At 38.6% G+C, this 22797-nt stretch overlaps 1 protein-coding gene across 10 annotated transcripts in view; it reads right to left on the reverse strand.

The window, feature by feature from the left end:
* Positions 1-22797, reverse strand: part of PTPRD (protein tyrosine phosphatase receptor type D) — a gene marked incomplete at its 5' end in the record, with an annotated part of 417042 nt that overhangs the window by 113927 nt on the left and 280318 nt on the right. For 6 of the 10 annotated variants that reach the window (XM_082656696.1, XM_082656688.1, XM_082656692.1 and 3 more), the window contains 2 exons: positions 11747-11859; positions 21880-22040. In XM_082656696.1, the coding sequence (XP_082512822.1) occupies positions 11747-11859; positions 21880-22040 (274 nt within the window). Of the gene's footprint in view, positions 1-11746; positions 11860-16177; positions 16193-21879; positions 22041-22797 lie in introns of all 10 variants that reach the window. The other 4 variants (XM_082656694.1, XM_082656690.1, XM_082656689.1 and 1 more) reach the window with 2 other exon arrangements.

Consider the following 22797-nt stretch of genomic DNA (forward strand, 5'->3'; position numbering starts at 1 on the left):
AATGAATGCAGGAAAGGGAGCAAATGGTGAAAGGATGAAGAGGAAAAAGAAGGTAGAAAAAGAAAGAAAGCAGTGACAGTGGGTGATGCATCTTAGTTCAGTCTGCCAGCTGAAGGTATCTTAGATTCATAGATTCTGGTAAGAATAATCTACCAATTTTGGCGATTCCTGTGCTGTACAATGGTTTCTCACTTTTCATGTGATTTACATGTTCCTTCTTCTGATTCATTTTTCAAGAGCATCATGAGAGAGCACTGCTGACTCATGTCTTAAAGATGCAGATTCCAGCTGACTAGAAAAAACGTGAACTAGCATGCCCCCAGGGAAGCCTCTGACGTAGAAAAAGAATGAGGGAGGGGCTCAAACTGGAAGCCATGTTGACATTCTGCCCTCCCTGGGACTCTTTGGAGGGTGTCAGGCTGTGGTATGGTGACCACTAAGTCAACACAATGTGTAATTACTTTATGGGTATTTTAGATACTGTGCTGTTATTGAAAGCCACCCAGTGAGTTCCTTTGTCTCAAATGCTGAATTATCAATGGTTTGGTAAGTCAGGTAAAAAACTATTTTGCTTCTTCCAATCATTTTAGCACTGTGCTGTGATAGGTGGTATTTTAGTGTTCATGGCTATGAAAGTCTGTTTTCAGTCAGCTAAAATCTTAATGGAAGATCCAATGAAAATGAGTCGCCTTGGAAGTAGAAACTCTTTGTTGCTGATATAATTATGCATTTGGACATAAATGTTGGAACCCATTTCTGAAACTTTTCCCTATAGATGGTAGAATTGAACTCATTTACATTTTGTGGAAGGAGAGGGTGGGTGATGGTGGTCTAATAATTAAAGTGATCTTATCCAGATGAGGCGCCCCCAATGACAAGAGTGAAAATGCAAAGGCACAAGAGACTCTAGGTTTATCTGGAAATGGAATGATGTGGACATCCATTACAGTGCTTTAACAGAGAAAATAATAGAGACAAAGATGTTTAGACCTTTTCGAGCGAATCGTGGGAGAGAGTTATTATCATATATGGACTGAGTGGTGGTTTGGCTAGAGAGGGAGGACACAGAGCCAATCAGGGAGGCGTAGGGGACTGAATTACTGCTCAAAGCTGCAAAAAGTAAAGCCAGTTGGAGATGGGAAAAGTATTAGTATAACAGCAGTAGAAGACCGTCATAATCAACCAAAGACGCGATCAGCATATTTACTTCTGGCATGCACTGGCACATGGTCTGGAAGTATTACTTTGGAAGCTAATTACAGAGAAATCCAAGGAAACCTGCACTGATCCATTACATTCTAATTCAGGATATGTATATATCACATGCAACAATATCCTGGCGTTCAAGAATCATTATGTAAGACTTGACAGTATCGCACTGACGTTCTAGGACAAGTAAAAATGGCAGAATGGATGTTTCACAGAAAGGGGAGGAAAGCTTTGTGGGAATCTGATGGTTCAGGAGAAGAAATCATGGACTGGTATACTGAATATGAGTTCTACTTCTGGATCTGCCATCTACTAATAGGGACAAACTTCTTGTTATCAAGCACGTCAGTTTCTTCTTCTGTGAAATAAAAATGTGGGGCTAGATAAATTCTGGAGTCACTTCCTTCTTTATAACTCATTTCTTCCTCAAGTAGATAGGATGTCTGAGCAGAGAAGGGTCTTGTGGATGTAGTTCATATGTAAAGGTTCTAAAAGTAACTATCTTTTCTTTGAGGGGTGGAGAGCATTTACATTCTACAAAACAGAAAATATATGCAGTTGAATTGTCAACTTTTTGAATTCAGTTTAATACAGTTTTCTTTAGCTAACCAAATTATGATCTTATATCATGTATTCAAAACGAATAACTGTCAACATAAAAATTATGCTGAAGAATAAACGTGGGGTGAAACTCCTCCAACGTGAAACTCTTATTTATTTATTCCTTTTCATTATTTTATTTTATTTTATTTTTTATGGAAGTGTAGTTGATTTACAGTGTTCTGTTATTTTCTGGTATATAGCAAAATGATTCAGCTATACATAAACATATTCTTTTTCATGTTATTTTCCATTATGGTTTATTACAAGATATTGACTGTAATTCCCTGTGCTATACAGTAGAACCTTGTTGTTTATTTATTTTATATACAGCAGTTTGTGTCTGCTAATCCCAAACTCCTAATTTACCCCTCCCCCCATCTTTTCCCCTTTGGTAACCTTAAGTTTGTTTTCTATGTCTATGAGTCTATTTCTCTTTTGTAAAGAAGTTAATTTGTATCATATTTTAGATTCCACATGTAAGTGATATGATAGTTGTCTTTCTCTGACTTACTTCACTTAGTATGATAATCTCCAGGTCCATCCATGTTGCTGCAAATGGCATTATTTCATTCTTTTTTATGGCTGAGTAGTATTCTATTGGATATATATACAACATTTTCTTTATCCATTCATCTTCTGATGGACATTTAGATTGCTTCCATGTCTTGGCTATTGTGAATAGTGCTGCAGTGAACACTGGGGTGCATGTGTCTTTTCAAATTAGAGTTTTCTCAGGGTATCTGCCCAGGAGTGGCATTCCTGGATCATAGGGTAACTCTATTTTTAGGTTTTTTTTTAAGGAACCTCCGTACTCTTATCCATAGTGGCTGCACCAATTTACATTCCCACCAACAGTGTGGGAGGATTCCCTTTTCTCCACATCTTCTCCAGCATTTATTATTTAACATGAAACTCTAGGTCGTATCAGAAAATAATCACCAAGGGTCTGTTGCAAAATAGTGTTATACAATTCTCCCCAAACTTCTCCATTGTCCAACGTGGGAAAAAAAATTTACAGGATATAATCAAGCATGCTAGAATCTGAATAAAAAAGCAGACACTAAGAAAACTATGAATTTGACTTCACTGTGGTCTCTTTTCAATCTTTTGTCTGGCAAGCTGGCTTTGCTCACAGTCTATGAATCACGTTTTATTACAACAGTGTTTTCACAATAGCGCAATTTGAGGTGTTTTAAAATTCCTTCTTTCCAGGCTGCACACCTGACCAATTAACTCAGAATAGCTGGGTATGGGAGCCAGACATTGATATTTTTAAAGTTCCCCGGTTGATATTTTTAAAGTTCCCCGGTAATGAGTCTCAGTCCTTTGGGAATTTCTGATGGGGGCAGGGGGCTGTAACTTTATTTTTTTCGTTCAAGAATCAGAGTTTATGAGAAAGAGATCAGCTTTCTCCTGGTGATACCCTTGAACCTGCTCTAAGTCTCCATTAGCGAGCTTTAGTGCTTTAGCTATTATTAACAAGAACTTGAAGTGCAGCTCACAGCTGATGAGGGCTTGCCAGGGTCACAACCTCATCAGTTCAAAGCTACAAATGCACAACATAAATGCATTTTAAAGGCACACGTTGCATCTGAGCAGAGTTTTCACTCTGAAGCTATGATACCACAATATACACTGTCAACATGGAAAATGACAGAGGTAGTCACTGAAATCTGCCTTCGGTTGGAGGAGAAAACATGATGCCTACTTTTTTTTTTTTTTTTTTTGTGGTACGCGGGCCTCTCACTGTTGTGGCCTCTCCCGTTGCGGAGCACAGGCTCCGGACGCGCAGGCTCAGCGGCCATGGCTCACGGGCCCAGCCGCTCCGTGGCATGTGGGATCCTCCCGGACCGGGGCACGAACCCGCGTCCCCTGCATCGGCAGGCGGACTCTCAACCACTGCGCCACCAGGGAAGCCCGATGGCTACTTTTAACAGGGTAAATATTTGTGACAGTAACTGCATGGTGGCTTCCTTATAAGATGTAAAACTTTAAAATCGTGGCATTGTAAGCTGAGAGGTGCCTTAGAGATTACTTAGTCCAGCATTTTCATTTTATACAAGAGGGCTCTGAAGTCTAGAAAAGTTAAGTGACCTGTATATTTTAGCCTATCTAGTCCACAACAAAATCTTAAGTGGTTTTGGCATCTTTACTGTTTTATTTCTAGGATGGAAGTTACGATCTCCTCAAGCAGGGGTCAAGGTTTCCAGTGGCTCAAGCGGCCAGGTCGGTTAGGTAAATGGTTAAACATAACCAGGTACTGAACAGTAAACACTTTCACAAGTAATGTACTCCTCCCCATTTCTGTGCAACAAGGAGCCTTTTGTGCAACAAGCTGTCTTTCATTTCTCTACTTTCAGTGGCGTCTCAGGAAAGAGAAATATTTCTCTATTTTTTAAAAAAGTAATAATAATAAGCTTTAGATGAATGGCAACTGAACTCTGTCTCAATGTCAGGGCCATCCTTAGGGCTGGTGTAGACTGTGGAGAACTTCTAGAAGGGTGCAAAGCTCTAGCAGATATCTTTCCAGGTAGTACTACAGAGCCAAGAGGGTGAGGTTTCTCAGGCTCTCAACAGCAACTGAAAACCCAGGTAATTACGTGACTTTCCTGTGTTTTCACTACTGACTCAAAATTTTGTTGAAATCCAGTAGGGGTCAAAGAAAAGACCTTTGGAGGCCACATTTGGCTAACAAGATTGTGATCTCTGTTTTAGAAGAGCAAACTGTTCCTTTGTTGTGTGAATTAAAATCAAAGGAGGTTGAGAGTGACAGGAAGCATGTTTGTGTCCACAGGTACTGGGAGAGACACTGGCGGGGGCGGGGGAGCGGGATAGTGTATACTTCTCGCATGATTCACTCTCTGTGGGTTCATCTATCCTCCCCTCCCCTCTCGCATTAATTCCACTAGTAAGGAAAGTGAAGCTCAGAGGGGTAAAAGGACTTGATCAAGGTCATCATTATCAGTAAAACTATGGCTATGTGGGGAATCTGATCCCAGACCTTGTCAATTCTCATTTAGGCAACTTCTCATTATGCTATGCTGTCTCTTAAATCATTTAAAACCCCAGGGAGAGTGGTGCCATGTACATCGATATGGGCTTGTGAAACTGTTCGGGCTACTTATTCAGTAACAAAGGAACATAAACTACCCTCAGTTTGAGAAAATGTTATCAATAACGAACTAGCTTCATTTAGAAGGTATGCCTGTGTGACTGGTGGGGAACAGGTAAAGGGCACTTATACACACACCTGCATTGTTCAGTCACTTCTTACCAAAACTTTGTGAGCTTCCATGAAAATATTTTGAATGTATACCTTGAGTTCATGTTAAAAACTGTAGTGCTATTCAGCAGAAATTTTTTTTTTTAAAAAAACCCTAATTTCCCATGTTTTTGCTTTTCAAATGTTCTATTTTACTCGGTCAGTAATCTAACCCACAGTAAGTTTCAAATGACTTTTTTATCTGTAGAGAAATGTTTATCAAATACTTCCCATATTTTTTAACCTTGTATTAAATGCCAACAGGCACTTTACAACTTTATGACAGTTTTGTTAAGTGGAGCTTTTGAGGTCACTAAGAGCGGTGGAACATCTTTTAGATGATTTTTCCTGATAATATTTATGTGTGATAATGCAGTAATACTCTCTTCATGGTTTTCCTTTCCAACAAATTGTGATAAAGGCTGAAAAAAAGGTTGTGGTCATGGAACAGGGAGAAGTTAATTTGTTCATCAAATCAGAAGTATACCTACCTGACTTAATAAATCATAGCAACTTAGTTTATAAAATATTTTTCAGCTTTTAACATAATATGTACTACTTAGCCTAACCTGAATAACTACAAATACTCTATGTCTACAATGTGCCTCACGAATGAATGGTAAATTAAAGACAAACGAGAAGATTGATTTGTAAGGTATAATTGCTTGTTGGTACAACAGTGACAGTTTGACTTAATCCATGACTAGGATCATCATTAAGGGAAAGATACTACAAGAGTGCTTCTTCAGGTAAGCACTATATGGCATAATTAAAAATCATTTTTTATGTGGGATTTCTCACACTGAAGAATTTGAACAAACTATGTTTCTTTATATCAGAAATATAACCATTTATATACCATAGATTCAATGAACCAATGTTTCTGAAATATAAGATAAAAAGAATACATCTGGTGTTCTTAATCTAGAGCATATGGTTTAGTTTCCTATGATACAAAATATGAATATAAGGAGATATATGTAAAGATGGATCTTGTTAGCCCTGATCCACTTAATACTACTAATGCATCAGAAGACATGTCTCAAGAGCTTTCAAAACCACTCAGTTGCTGTGCAGGCATTTCTGCTGCTGATACTGCTATTTCTGATACGTTAACTTTTTATGAGTTTGTTTTTGTTTTTCACAGCCCATCAATCTCCTACCATCCATGTATGCTTTAGGGCAAAACATATTAAGGTCATCCACAAAATGAAAATGAGGCTTTTATGTTGTAACATCCGATCATCTATTTTTTAATATCTTTTCCTAAAAGGTGCAAGTACAAACACTAGAGTTTTTGTTTTGTTTTGTTTTGTTTTTATAAATTTATTTATTTTTGGCTGTATTGGGTCTTTGTTGCTGCACGCGGGCTTTCTCTAGTTGCAGTGAGCGGGGGTACTCTTCATTGCGGTGCACGGGCTTCTCATTGCAGTGGCTTCTCTTGTTCTGGAGCATGGGCTCTAGGCACGTGAGCTTCAGTAGTTGTGGCATGTAGGCTCAGCAGTTGTGGCTTGCAGGCTCTAGAGCGCAGGCTCAGTAGTTGTGGCACACGGGCGGGCTTAGTTGCTCCGCGGCATGTGGGATCTTCCCGGACCAGGGCTTGAACTCGTGTCCCCTGCACTGGCAGGCGGATTCTTAACCACTGTGCCACCAGGGAAGCCCCTAACAGTAGAGTTTCGTTTTTGTTTGAAAAAAAAAAATTTTTTTTTTTGGTGGGGGAAGGGAGGATTCTGAGGAAGGGGTACAGATACTGGGAGAAAGAATTTTACAGGAAAAGAAAATTCTAAAAACTTTGGACCAACCAAAGTGGGTTGGTCCTTGGGGAGAAGTTTGCAGGCACCAAGAAAGGTGGCGACTAGTGTACCATATGATGCGATTAGTTATATGTTCCTTTACTCCTTTTTTTATACTAGAGAAAAAGCTTATTTCTTTAAGATGATGAACTTCTAAATTTGCTTTGCTGGAAAAAGTAGAAATCGGAACACGTATCAGTCATTTCTTTGGTTTTCTGATAAATCACCATCTTTTGACAGTGGTATATTTATCTTAGTCATTTTGTGCAATTCTAGAGGCCACTGCCCAAAGGGGCTACTCGGTCCTTGAAAGCTTTTTACAATACTTCAAAAATATTTGTAATTGTTAGTCTCTATCAAAATGGTAAATGTGCCTACCCTAGGACTCTGCCATCACACTTCCAGGTGTCTATCATACAGAAATAACAACAAGATGTGAAAAGATCTGGGCTCAGTGCTGCTCATTACAGTATTATTTGTAAGAGCAAAATACGGGAAATAACTGAGCATCCATTAATGAGAATTGAGTTCATATATTTTGTGACCTCTGTAGAACAGAACAGCATCAATACTCTCACCTGTTAAAAAGGAGGCAAAACCTAATACAGTAACTTGGAAACAGGTCTATTTTTATGCAGTTAAATGGTAAAACAGGAAATTTCATGTATATGCATCTGTCTATATACCTGCTATATATTTTATCATTTAAAGAACTGTATATACATATTAAAAATTCTGGAAGGATATGCATGGAGCTCTATATGGTAGATATTTCTGGAGGGTCAAATTGGAGTAGTTATAGGAAATCGTTTACTTTTTATTTTAAATATTTCAAAAGAAGAAAAATAAGTGGTGAGATGAAGAGTAATTTTTCTTTTTTAAGTGGTTTTTTTTTTGCCTTTTCCAACTTCTGAAACTTTTCAAACACACACAAAATGTAAATAATATAATGCACAACTGTATAGCCATAACCTATGTGTAACAATTGTTAACAAGCTTATTTTCTATTTAAAAAAAATTCCTCAATAAACATAATTAAGAAATGTTGATGGGAAGGATTATAAAATGACTTGGAAATTTTTTTAACAGAGAAAAATAAAAAAGTTTCCTCCCAACAAAAAGAGTTCACTTTTGTTCAACATGTAACTCGTCTCTCAGCCATCCTAACACATACCCAGTTCCCACTGTCTACAAAAATGTGTAAGGCTTAATAGAAGCTTCACTAAAAGCATCTTTTGTAAGTGAATCTTTTCTTCCCTTCCTCCACAGATCTTAAAGGCTTGTAAAACATTGATGAGCAGTTAATAATTCTAGAAAATTCTTCTACTACATCTCCTCTCTCATTTACTCATCTTGTCCATTTTATTCCATTACCCACTTGAGGTGATAAGTCTCACCTTAGCTAAATGATCCCTTCTTATGATCCCTTCTACACCTAGCTCTCCATTTTACATTGCTAAATCATTGGTGACACAGCAATGCTACTTCAACTGACGTATTCCACACCAGTTCTGACTGTCCCCACACACCAATAACTGATGACTCAATGTTGTAAAACATACTCTCCTAAGAGATTAGGTAGTTCAGGTTCTTGCAAATACAACCCGGCTGTATACTGCCATCTGAACCTTAACAGACAGATAAATATATTCGTGGAAAATACCTACAAGCATAGGTACCTGCTTTTAATTGGGAAAGCATGAGCCTTCCTTGTCCTGTTCAGTTGCTTGAATACAGCGTTTCACAAACAGAGGGACTTGATTATCACCCCAGATTTGGTAAGTGTGCTAAAGCAATGTTTCTCTCCACACCCCACAGCCTCACAAAGATGGTTATTGGGAAAAGAACAGATTTCTCCGTCTTCACTTTGTGCCTTAGCTGAGCGGCAAGGGACAAAATTCTCACCTTTTCCTTTCCCTGACCCAGAGACAGATGTGCACTGCAATTAAGGAAAGAATTCTTTGAAGTACTTAATGTCAGAATACTGTATTTATATGAAATTTTAAATGTATGTTTCAGTATCTTTTAAATATGAAGCAGAATTTGGGGGAAAAAAGTCTGACTCTTTAAACCTAGACTCTCCAACAAGAATAAGTAACTTAAAATGTAAACAGATATTTCAGTCACAAGGTGAATATTCTTAAAGGAAAGTAGAACTAAGAATCAGTGAACTAAGCAATATGTTTCCTTTACCTTCTGAAAGACCTACTGAATTTCAAGTGATAATGTTAGTTTGACATTTTGTCATCTACAACAGACCCATCAGAAATGGAAATCAATTTGCTTTCATGAACAAGTTCTGTGCTAGGGGTTGGTTATATAAATCACAGGTTTCTGATTCCATTGAAAATCCTGGCTTCTTAATTCCCTACTTATGCACACCATTAAGAAACACTGTCAAATTTTGTAATGTTTGTGGATAATTATATCCCCAAAGGTATGCTGTATATAAAAGCACATTTCAAAAAGGGAAGGGCAAATGGTTTAAAATCCAAAAAAATAAGTAAAAATTAAAATTGTTTCCTGTGCAACACCTAAGAAAGGTGCTTTAGAATAAAAGGATCATTTTATTTCATCATCCAGGAAAGCCCTTGGTTATTCGTGAATCAGGGAGGAAGAAATAGCACAACATAGTTACTTGGTTAACAATCCCAACTTCTGATCTCATCCCGTTGGCAAGTAATTGAGGAAATTCATAGCCACTGGCTGGAATCCATCCTGGCTGAAGAAAACTGTAACGTTTCTAGGAATTTCACATTGACAGCTAGGTACAATTTTCTGTGTACACTGGTCACATTTTCAGGACAGCAGGCCACATCACAGAGCTTGGGAGGCACGTAGACTATTTCAACAAATCAGGCTTAAGCAGACTGCTTACCTGAGTACAACATAATGCTGCCTCAGTGAACAGATGTGCAAGGATCTTGGGACAGTTTCTCCTGTCCTATTCTCTTCCTCTACTAAATCCTCTCTCCTTTTTACTGTTTGCCTACTTTATTCTACTATCCATTTGAGGTGAGAAGTCTAATCTTAGTTAACTGATACCTTCTTATATACCTAGGTCCCCATTTTAATTTGGTAAAGTCATGGGTGATATAAGCTATGTCACTTCAGTTGTAACCTTCATTCTCCTTTCCAGTGACTTATATGGAATTTAGCAGGTTCTCTCTATAAATGGATCTCACATTCCCACATACATTGGGGAAATTAGATTCTTTATAGAATTCTTGAACGTGGAGGTGTCTTGGTTAAAGGCATTTATATTTCCCTACCTGCAGCCACCAGCACTCTGCTAATAATCCTTTCTACACAGTTGCCACTCATGTGTTTATGCCTGGAAACATTCTCTGATGGCGCTGGGGGTGGTGAGGGATAGCACTCCCACTGGCTCTCTTCTTTTGGGGCTACCATCGCCTTTATACTCAGCCTTTTAAATTAATTCCCATATGGGAGATTTTCAGCCATGTGAAAATTTTCTTTTACTTTTTATGCTGATGAAGGTATATCTTTTGCTTTTTAAAGAACAAACCTCATTTGAGATAGAATTTTAAAAAACGACCCACGTCTATGATGACCTGTATAGCCACATTAAAAAATGCCAGGTGTTTCTTTTAACTGAATAGTTTCTAGTTACTATGACATATCTACATGTAAGATAAAAAATACGCTAAACACAATAAACTGTGTATTTTCAATTCAAAGCAATTCACTGCGAACGTGTAGTTTAATAAAAATAGAATATCCATTGACACACAAAAAAACTTTCAAACAATTGGGGTGCAATACTACCATCAAATTTTAATCAAATAGACTGCTTAGATCAGCTCTTTAATTTTGTCCATTATCATTAGGTATTAAGACAGTGCCACTCAGTTTTATGTTTTTACCTCTCTCTACTCTTTGTTATTTGGCATAAGTAAGATTTAGGTGAAAGAAAGTAAAATAGAGCTAGCCTTGAATTAACAATACTGTACAAAATGCCCCTCAGCAGGAATAATATTTTTCCTCTGTTGAAGCAGTTAATGTTCTTTAATTTAAGAAACAGACATGTTTTTCTTATCCTCAGTCACTTAGTGTGTCTCCCCAGTAAGAAACCTAAATTGGTCAGTGAGATTTAGTTTCGGTAATATTTTAAAAGATACAAATTTTTTCCTCATTTTGTTTTTCTCCCTCCCTTCCCCTTTCTTTCAGAGTAACACAGACACAAATTAATAGGGGAATCGAGAAAACAATGTATTCTTTCCCAATGGGATGGATGAGGTAACATCCATCCATCCATCCATCCATCCATCCATTCATTTGCTTTATAAGATGAGAAACTGAATTCTTCTTTCCAGATAGGTGTCATGGAAAATAATCAACCATGCTAAGCCCATAAAAATGGTAGATATTCTTTTATGTATTTATTTATTTTTTTGAGGTACGCGGGCCTCTCACCGTTGTGGCCTCTCCGTTTGCAGAGCACAGGCTCCGGACGCGCAGGCCCAGTGGCCATGGCTCACGGGCCCAGCCGCTCCGCGGCATCTGGGATCTTCCCGGACCGGGGCACAAACCCGTGTCCCCTGCATCAGCAGGCGGACTCTCAACCACTGCGCCACCAGGGAAGCCCCCGGTAGATATTCTTAAGAGTATAGTTTTTCCAAAATTTGAAGGGAATTTTTTTTTTTTCTTTTTTCCACCCCACTTCAGATTTACACAAAGAATGCAATTTCCTTTCAAGACATATGTTTTGGTGAGTCTCAAAAATAGTAGAGTAAAAGAGGAGGACAAAGAATTGTTTGAAATAAAGTGATCTATTCACCTCTCAAGGCAATATCAACGGGGCTATAAAACTTTCAGTAAACACTGTGTTATGGACAAGAGGAGTCATGCCTCTTACCTGGTGTTTGGAAATTAAGGCGCCTCAGTTCTACTGGGTCTGTTGGATGGTGTGAAGGGACCTCCTTACTGTTTGGTATGCTGCTCTTTCTAGAATCAGACTCTGCCCTCTTCCTATAGGGAGAGAATAAAAATTTAAGAGTAAGACAACCAAAAAAATGGAAAGAGATTTAAAAAAAACAGAGTTATGCCCTTCCTAACCCCCCACCCCCCATTTTCAGGTTTAAAACTTTTTGACTTTTGTGACTTTGTTCAGGTAACTTTTTTTTTTCTTTCGGTACGCGGGCCTCTCACTGTTGTGGCCTCTCCCGTCGCGGAGCACAGGCTCTGGACGCGCAGGCTCAGCGGCCATGGCTCACGGGCCCAGCCGCTCCGCGGCATCTGGGATCTTCCCGGACCGGGGCACAAACCCGTGTCCCCTGCATCAGCAGGCGGACTCCCAACCACTGAGCCACCAGGGAAGCCCTGTTCAGGTTACTTTTTTCTCTCCTAGCCTACAGTATTTCCTCAGGTCCGAAATTTTTAAGTGGATCATCTCAAAGTCCTCCTTTATCTCTGGATTTAAATAATTCAGTGATTCTGCCTTTAGGCTTAAGGAGGTGTTGGTGAGATAGGTTTGGAAACTTGTTTAGCTTTTCTCCCTCATCCACTAGTTCTATTTGTGAGGGATAGGATAGAGTAACCCTAGTAACCAATACTAAAATTGTGGTTACCATGGGAAAAAACTCATAGAAACTACTGGGCCTCAAGCTAAACAGCTAAATCTGCCCCCCTCCTTTTCCCTTTAGGATACATGACTGGGGGCTACCAAGTGGATCTGCCCTGGATTTTCCCATAACCAGATAAATACAGTAAGTGCATTTCTAAGATTTCCAGTTAACCTAATACCTGGTAGGAGAATCAGGACCACACAAAACCAACATCCCTTTTCTCTTTTCAAATCCCAAGGAAAAAACAGTATCAGCTGGTTATGGTGTCAAGCTAACTCTCTTTGCTTAAGGTGTCATAATGTAATTTTAATAAATGTCTATGCAAGAAATGTGAGGTTTTCTCGTAAGATCTTTTTTTTTTTTTTTTTTGCCCCCCAAACAAATAATCAGAGTAGTAGCTAGCTATTTTCTTTAAGGTTGAATTCAATTAAAAATTCACTTAACTAACGGAGAACTTTTCAAACAGTGCTTTATTCCAAATACAGATTCCAGCAATCTCCAGGCCGGAGGCATAATCCTAGCATCTCACCCCTTCTCAGAGCAAAGGCATTCTTATTTGGAGAAAGGGTGCAGCAGTATTTAGGAACTCTCCCTTTCTCTTTTTGATATGACGGTGGTACAAAAACCAACCAGGGGATGAAGCGCAGATTGATGTGCAGGGAAAGCACACTTGATTTGCTCAAGTGCAATGCCTTCAGCAAAACAACATCCTCAGTGGAATGAATATTTGGGGGTGAGTCCTGTTAGACACCTTGCTCTCTCAGAACCTTGGATTAACCTGTCTCAGGCTTCTCTGTTTCCACCTAAAAGTGTCAGGTATAGCCTTAGGACAGAGCATACTGCCAAGCCCTACTACCAATCGGAGGAAAGCAGTGAGTTGGAGGCATGCCAAAGGTACTGGCAGCTCCAGTTACATGGAGTGGAAAATGAGAAGGAAAGGAAAAGAAGAGATGGAGAACTGGTCTGAGAGATATGAGAAGGAAGAGAAAAAGGGTCTAGGAAGACAATGGGAAAGAAGGATATGATGACCACTTTCACAATAGAAAATGTCACCGTGTTTATGCTGGGGGTATGTGCCTCACAATACAGAGAGACGTTTTACTCTCGAAGATGCAGAATCTAAATGGGTTAATGAAACACCGCCGAGTGTGGCCAATCAATCCCACGTGTGACAAACATATGGTTGGTCTTCTCCAAGTAATCCCAGTGGCCCTTTTCAGGTTTGGGTCTTTTCACACAACTTGGCACATGGCTTTACTGATGTGCCAGATCCCATGACTGAAAACTGGATTTTTATCCCTTTTTCAAAATGGCTCTACAGTCTTTCTTGCAGGATTACGGAAACCACATGAAGAAATATCTGGGCAAGGAGACCCTCCCTCCTGCAGATATTGTGGGACACCCTCCTTATCTTCCTTTGTGCTGAGGCCAGGCTGAGTGATGTGAGACACAGGGAAAGAAAGAATACTCTCTAAAGACATTTACTCAGTTTCTCTGGCGCCAGGAAAGTTGAAAATGCCATCTTGTTGCCCGACGAGTCTCGGAAAGCCCAGAGCGTGGGGACTGAAGTTACAATTCATAATCGTAATAAATGGGAGGGGTGTCCTGACATTTAATAACTAACATCTCCCTCACCTAATCTGTCCAAGTAAGATAATCTCCAAGAACTCAGACTCCAGAAGTCCTAGCCAGCTAGGAAAAGCAGCTGTTTAAATTTTATTTTGCTTCATTTAGTTTTGATGATCACAACATGGGTAATTCCGGCTGCCCACACTCTTTATCGCATTATTTTTAAACAGAAATGTGTTAAAATGTTTGTTTTCCAACAAAGAATTTCTAAGGAAGATTTGCAAGATGAAGAGTTTGGTCATCATCAGTAACAGTGGTCATTTTTAAAAACCGAATTTACTGTTGCAAGGTACTAAATGGTGTATAATGATCTAAATTAGTCCCAACAGGAACGTAAGGAGTAACTTTTTTTTTTTTTTCTGGTAAGTTTTCAGAGGTCTCATTATTCTCATTTTCGTCTACTGATAGAAAAAAAGCAACAAATAGTGACTTGAACCAGATTCTGAATTTTGCCTCGCTGTTTTCTTTTTTCTATTAGGATTATAAAGCCCTAGGGTAAGTTTATTTCTCACAGTGAGAAGTATCTACCACGTGCAGGGGTTATCTGGGTGAAAAGAAAATAGAAGATCACATGACATTTCAGATATGGCAGAAACTGCTAATACCATAAAAATATGTGGTTTTTTGAGGGCTGTGAATACTGTACAACAAAAATGCTGCTCTGTGGTCTAAGCGGGGTTTTATTTTCACTTATTCTCACCTGGTTCTTATCTACAGGTAAAGTGGGGAGCAAAAACAAAAGGATGATCTTGTGGCAGATCATATACATCTATTTACTTGGAACAAAGATTCAGACATACGAGTACAGGCTTTTGGAAGAAATATATTTATTTGAATATTCATAGAGATGTCAAAGAAATCAATTCGGACACTTAACGATTCTGACATCATTAAGAATGGAACCCCAACTCTACGACTATTGGTGTGAATCTCCTTGGGTAAGTCAACTACAAACCTTCTTAATTTCTTCACTTATAAAATAGAGAAGGAGTGTTAAAAGATGATATCTAAATTGTGGCCCATTTCTCTCATTTTAATAGAACAAGAAGGTAGTGATGAAATTGTGAAATGAGGACAGTGTTCTAATGAGAGGTGGATCTCTGATCTCTGAGTGTATTAACTAGATTCAAAGTGTTTTGACTTTGGGCTAGAAAAACTATTTTGCATGTGTTTTCTGCTGGATTAATGGCAAGCACACCTTCTCAGAGATAGTCTGAGTTTCCTGCCAGTGAAAGTGTAATAAGTGATTTTAGGGACAATAATACAGCAGTAATTCTCAAACTTTGGTATGCATCGGAGTCGCCTACGAGGGCTTGTTTAAACGGCAGGCTGCTGGACCAACTCCCAGAGTTTCTGATTCAGTAGTTCTGGGATTTGGGGGAGCCAAGAATTTGTGTCTCTACCAAGTTCCTAGGTGACGCTGATGCCACTGCTGCTTGTCCAGGGGCCACTCCCAGAGAACCCCTGTAATACAACATTGGGAGGGAGGCGGGTTAGAGGAGCATTGAGATCCTTTTCTTAGTTTAATCAGGAATTCATATATAGACATCTAGGTATGTGTTAGAAAGCTGCAGGGTTAGCTTCGACTGATCAACAAATAAGCAGTATAGGGATTATTATTGTTATTATTACTAGTATTATTCAAGGCTGGAAGACAGGGAAAATAATTTGGAATTAAATATAAGTTTTCACTAAGGCACTGACATCAACATTAGCAGGGTGTGAGAATGCTAGTATTCCTGTACACAGTGTCTTGAGATCAAACTTTCAGTAAAAACAAAAGAAAAATGGCTTACATTAACACATACAGATACTCATTTAACCTTGACTACAAACAAAACTCAGACTGGTTTTAGTACCTTCTAAATTTGGCTTTAAATACTCTAGTCTTCATATATAGACAAACTATTTCCCCCCAAATCATTTTAATATCAAAATTATTTTATATATCTAGGCTTCGTCCATCTTCCCCTTGCCAGTTGCATCTTTTATATCCAACCTCCACCCTCGCCCCCTCAATACCTCCAAAGTCTACCCGTATCTTTTTTTTTTTTTTTTTGGACTGAGCATGAAAGGGGTTCTCTATTCCTCACCTGTCAGGTTTACTGCTCCAATTTAATGCAGCAAAGAAAGAAAAAGAAAGGCTAAATGTTAGTTGGCCAATGGTAACAAGAGTAACCATGACAACCAAGATTTAACAGTGCTCAGAATCAGGGATATATAACACATTAGAAAATGATAGCATATCAAAATATTTAAAGGCCTCTAGACATGAAGCAAATGGAAGACATGAGCGTACATGGCTAAGCAAAACATTTGTGTGTGTGTGTGTTAGTGTCAGACTCGCTTTTATTCATCAATCCACAAAACACTGCCACAATTAATTATATCGCAGGAAGTGTTTGATGGTAGAGATATAATTTGATTTTTACAAAACACGCCATGAGACAACTGCTACTGTACTTAATGGGAATATGACCTCATTCCATATAAGAAATTTAGTTCATTTAAGAATCTTCAGTTAAGAGATACAGTATTCCTTTAATGATTTAAAACACCTGCAAATTGCATTGACCTGCACAGAACTCTGCACCATTGCATAATACACCACCAGATTAGGAAAGTGGCAGAAATGATTTCTTCAAACACCTTTTGACAAGTAAGGTGATCGTAAGTTTTTTCTTTCTAGTAAAAGGTTAAATACATTTTCAGTTTTGGAAAATATAATATTCATCATTATAGATCTACAGAGCATGACCCATTTATATAGCTGTGCTAATCCAGAAAAGTATTTTTATTACCGGCCACTGACATGACAGGTATTTTCCTAGTCACAGAGGCGCTGCTGTCTGTGAACACCTGCAGCTCATTCTCATAGACACTTTCACCTGTGATAATATGTGTATTGTTTAACCATGTCCTTTGGGCAGAGAGTATAACCTTCACCTGAAGAGAATTCATCTAAACGGTCTTCATGTTGAGGCAAATTGCAAAGTGTTTAGGGAGTTCTCAAGTGCGAAAAATAAAGGTGCCAGGTCCACTTCAATGCGAATGACATAATACACACCCATATTGCTGGAGGATCTGGCTTTAAGGCACTCCAGTCCATTTCTTTTCAAAAATACAAAGGCCACATTTAAATTGTACAAACACACACATACAAAGTGAATAATGAAAATGATATCAAACACACAGGTTCTTCTTTTTATTCTTAAAATAATTTAGCTGGTTGCACCAGGCTTGTAAAAATTCCTACCAATGTCCTCAGCTTGCTTAGTTTTAATCCGTGAGGTCATCAGTGAATCAGTTGTAGGAAAAGCTATTCCTCTGAGAGGAAGAGAAATACCTAGTGAACTGCCAGTTCTGTATACGAAAAGGCTGTTGAATATTAGGATGAACCAGTGCATGGCGTGCGCTTCACTCCCTCTGTCACAGCAATGTCAGCCTTACTGCACACATGGGTACATAGCTGGTACCAATATCTAAGTTTGAATTCTTTTGGAAGTGGTGTATTTAAATTACAGGCTGAGGGTTTTATTACAGCTCTTGCCAGTCAAGATGAACGTGATAAGCAGCGATGGAGTAAACAAGAGGAGGGAACTGAGTGTGTCACTATTGGACGTGTGTAAATTTGATTAGTCAGCAGTCCCCTGTACCACGCACTCTACCGGGCACAAGGAATACAATGAGGAATAAGACGGAGTCCTTGACCTACAGTTCAGTGGGGGGAGAAAGCCAAGAAGATGGGCAATGGCAGTGATGGGGTAGGTTCTATAATATAGAGAAGTAGAAAGTGCTCTAAGAGCGTACAGCAGGGGACCCTAAGGCAGCCTGAACTGGTACAGCACAGAGGACACGAGGAGGACAGTCACTCAGAAAGGCTTTCATTTAGTAAGCGGATCTTAGCTTAGCTTATTTCTAAAAGGTGAGTTAGGTTTTGCCAGGCCAGGAGGAGTGGAGTGAGAGGAAAGGCTTTCCAGGCTTAGGGAAGGCATTGCCCAGAGCGGGGGGGCGTGGCAGCCTATTTCTTCATAGCATCTCAGAATAGTCTGGACTGCATTGCTTTCTTTGATAACACCTTGGAAATATACGTAGGGTTGATACAAAAAGACGACTTAAAGAGGCAGAGCCCACAGGGAGCCAATGTTGGATCTGGGAAAAGGTGAAAAAGCTGAAGTCTGTATTTTAGTCACAGCTACCTCATGGTCTTCACACATAAACTAAACATCTTGGGGTGGGGATGGAAATTATTTACTCTCTACAGTGTCCACCCACATTAGACTATTACTATTCAAGAATGTGAATTTGGCCTAGACCATGCCTTAGCGCTTTCCAACCTCCTAATCCATTTTTTTTTTCCTTCCATACTACACGGTAAATACTTCTCAGCCATCTTGAAATGCTTTTCGTAGAGTCAGTCAGGTTAACATTTTATTTTAAGAATATTTTCTCTAGGAATAATTCCTGGACAGTTTTAGAACCAGCGACTGAAAAGCCTTACATGTGTAGCAGATGTGCAGGGTAGATGATGAACATCAAAGAGCATTCAATTGCTTTATGGATTCTTTTTTCTTTGTAGGGGAGGATAGATGAAGGGCACCATGGAGTCATTTAGAAAACTTACACATGCACTGGAGGCAGAAATAATATAGTATTAATTCTGTTACTTGGTTTTTTTTTAGGTTCTCAGACTAAAAAAGTCAGTCAATTATCTAATCTACATACTTATTTTCTAAAAGTGAAGAAACCGAGGCCAGGAGTGGTAGCATGACTTTCTACCCCATTTAGCCAGCTAGTCACAGAGCTGGGACTTGAACTCAGGTTTCTTGCTTCCTAGTTTAGTATTTTTCTAAACTTTGCTACCTCTTCTCTCTGCAGTTTAAATTGTTAAATCATTGTATGTATCACATATAGAGTACCGGATTTCCAAAAATTCCTAGTGCAAGGAAATTAACACTAAAGACCTACCAAACACGTTTTACTATTCTGATGGCCCTCTAGGCCCTTACAAAGGCTCCGTGACATGTTTTGTCATTGATTGATTATCAATATATTATAGTTTTCAAATGATTAAATTTAAAACAAAGTCAAATGAATAGAATGTGAAACTGTGCTCTTCCATTTTAACATAATTAATAGGGATAAGTCTCAAAGTCTCCTCGGAGAGCTCAGCGAAATGTATTTGTTTATATGGACGAAGCATCCACAGCTACAGACCCATTCCTAACAAACACAAGTAGTCTTGTAAACAGGTGTGTATTACCAACAGGATATATGTGCGTCACCAATATTTTATACTCATTCCCGACTCAAAGTATTATTTGCACACGGGAAGTGAAATAATACTTTAAAAATAATAATGCTGATAATAATAATACATTCCATTCTGAGTCATTACCAGTGACCTATGTATAAACTGAAAGGCACCTAAAAAGAGGGCTATAGTGTGTTTGTTTGTTATATAATTTTCTTTGCTCAGGATCCAAGCTATTAAAGACACTATTCATTGCCTGCAGAAGATTTCCTCTTGAACTGTTTCACGATAATCAGGAAGGACATTGTTGGGTCTACTTGAATTTCAAGTCAGGAATGTTCTTTACTGCTGAAGCAAGCATTTCTATTTCAGAAATGCTTCATGGGCTTTCAGATGCTTAGCTAAATATACTGAGCGTTCGAGGACGTGTGCATTTCCCAACAATTGCATTAGACGATGCTTGCATGTGCACACACTGAAATGCAACTTCAACAGTCATAAAAATCTTTAAATACGATGCCTCTTTTTGCAGGATTAGGAAAAATTATAACTGAGTTTATTTTTTTCAAGCACGTGTGGATAAAGAAAACTTTAAAAGGATTTCTAGCGGGTTGGCCAAAAAGTTCGCTCGGGGTTTTCCAGATGAAAGCCCCGAGCGAACTTTTTGGCCAACGCACGCATGACTTAATGATAGCCGGACAGATTCACCACTTAAAAAAAGGTAAGCATCTTGTTCATTTTGAGTAATCACACAATGTCACGTGATATGATCTAGAACTGCAACTGTCAGCCACCAGTTGTCTTCTGGTCTGACTCCCACAGCAGGATGTTACCACTTAAATGAATGTTTCACAGAAAACAATTAGAATTCTCTTTTTACTTTAAGTGCGGTACCTGAACAGCAAAGCTGTTGCTTGGACTCGGACTCACATAGGATCTCTTACTGTTCTGGAGTATGTGGGACCTCGCACTTACTTCCTGCCCTTTAGCTCTTGAGTAAGAGAGAAGGGATCAAATACAACAGCACACTGATAAGATACAGACTGGGATGGGAAGATTGAAACCATCAACTAAGATGTTTGGGCCTGTCAAGCACTTGCTTTTTCAGCTATTATTTTATGGAGTGGACAATTTGAGTGATGGCAGTGATCGGGAAGAATAATGATGGATTTATTTTTATTAATTCTAGAAAGGATAGGCGATTTAATGGGCTATGGTATGAACTTCTTTAACTAACTTGTCCTTTTTTTCTCAACTCTGGAATAGAATGGAATACAGCCTCATAAGAGAGAGTTTTTCAAGGGAGAAGTGTCTGTCTTGAAAAGTATGTTTTTGAGTCAAAAGAAGAGCTTATGAAAAGAGAGCTCTTCCAAGAACATAAGAACAAAGGAATGCAGGTAGGAATAATTAATGTAAACCCAATGAAGGGAGATATACGGGTGGGAAAAAGAGATAATGAAAATAAGATATCTTGTCAGATTAAACATGTGAGCAAGCATCAAAATGAAGACATTCTCATCTAATTTTGAAGGTCAAGGTTATAGTGAGGGAAGAAGAGAGAAAAACTATCTTGCAGTAGAAGGAAGAGAGTAACTTCACAGTGGCATTCCGACAGATGACACACTACAAAGGAAACAGATTAAAGGTTCATGAAAATAAAATTTGGAATGGAAGAAAAGAAAAATTGATATAAAGGGAGAGAGAGAATTCAGAATTCAGTCATTCTACATGTTTAAGAGAGCAGATGTTAATTGTTAAAATTTTATACATTATTGTATTTTTTAGGTCAGAAAGGATTAAGGGGAAGAAGAATTACTCACGTCTTCTATCCAACTGCTTAAGCAGTGACCTAGGGGAAGAAATCTTGCTTATGTGTAATGGAAGCAGAAATGGGATTGACAAGAGTGGATCAGAAAACACAGGTAAATGTGGGTTATTTGCATCCCACCTGTGGTCAGACACTAAATCATATGGATACGTGGGGGTATCAAGACTAAGGTTATATTTTTTCTAAAGGAAAATGGTACCTTGCGTTTCCTCTTGGACACAAAGGGGAAAGGGAAAAGTTCATCCTCTTCCTATCTTTTCTTTCTTTGCTCTTCTATTTTTAGCCACTTTTGCTAACTTTTGAAAATAGCCACGGGGGTGGGGGGAGGGCAGGGAATCTCAGCCGACAAGCAAGTTAGTTAGACTTATGAACTGGACGCAAATGTGCCAACTTGATCTGAAACAATCCAGTGTGAGCTTCCTTGGGACTATCTGCTTGCGAATGTAGTAACATCTCAGCTGTCATGCAAAGCGCTCATTCTGCCTAAGTAAGTATCTCAGAAGATGGAGGTTGGGATCTACGCCTGCTGGGCAACAGAGTCTATACCACATGGTGAATGAGATTTTAAATAGCTGAGTCTTTACGTTTTGTTCTAACGCTAATGGACACCGTTTTGTCCAGTGATTATTGGAAGTATTTCTACTAAGATCAACCACACAATGACCCTAGAAGGATAATAAAGTCTTTGCAATAGAAATATGGGGCAAACCTACCTTTTATAAAGAAGAATAGCTATGACAATGCAGATGATAAAGACCACTGCAAGGACAGGACCTACAACCCAGATCAAGCCTTCTTCTTCGTCTGTGATTGGCTGTGGATCCAAATCCATTGACACAACAGGATCAGAGTAAGGGCTGGTTGCATACATCTTCTGAGGAAAAACAGAATCTGTGTTAGTTAGTTATAAAATAATGCCTTTCTAGAAAGTATCTTGAGCATTAGAACATCGTGGATTTGATAATAAGTGTGTAAAATAAAAAAGGAGGGGAGAGAAAGGAAGAAAAAAGAGGTTTTGTAATCGAAATTTCCTTTAAAGGATTTTACAATAAAATCATTTTTGATGGTATAAATTACTCCATAGATACTTTTTCACTGGGATCTATATGTGGCATATTAAATGATCTTATGAAGTATAAGGACCAGTCAATTAAGCAGTCACAAAATGTTCAATGAGCATTTACATCGTGCCGATGTGTTACATGCAATGAGAAAAATACAAAATATTATCGTTCCAGCCATTAAGATATCATCACTCACTCAGCTGAGACCAAATTAGAAGAAAGTAAACATTTATACAGCAAATTATCGGTATTGCATTAAATTATGTAAGTAGTCCTACGTACTGCACCTTTGTAAGAAAATGAAGGCCAAAATCTACAACTGCAAAAGAAAAATCCAGTGTTCAAATTATAACTGCAACACGCATGAAAGTGATAATGATATGGCTTTTTAGAAGATAACATTTTGAGAACTTACTTAAAAGGATTTAGCATATCTATTTAATTTTATTACAGTACTGCTCAGAGGTTGGTATAACAGAAAAGGAAAACCTTAAATACACTGTTTGTGGGAATGCAAATTGGTACAGCCATTATAGGACACAGTATGTTGGTTCCTCCAAACATTAG

This window comes from Grampus griseus, assembly GCF_964374135.1.
Source record: "Grampus griseus genome assembly, chromosome: 6".
Lineage (NCBI taxonomy): Eukaryota > Metazoa > Chordata > Mammalia > Artiodactyla > Delphinidae > Grampus > Grampus griseus.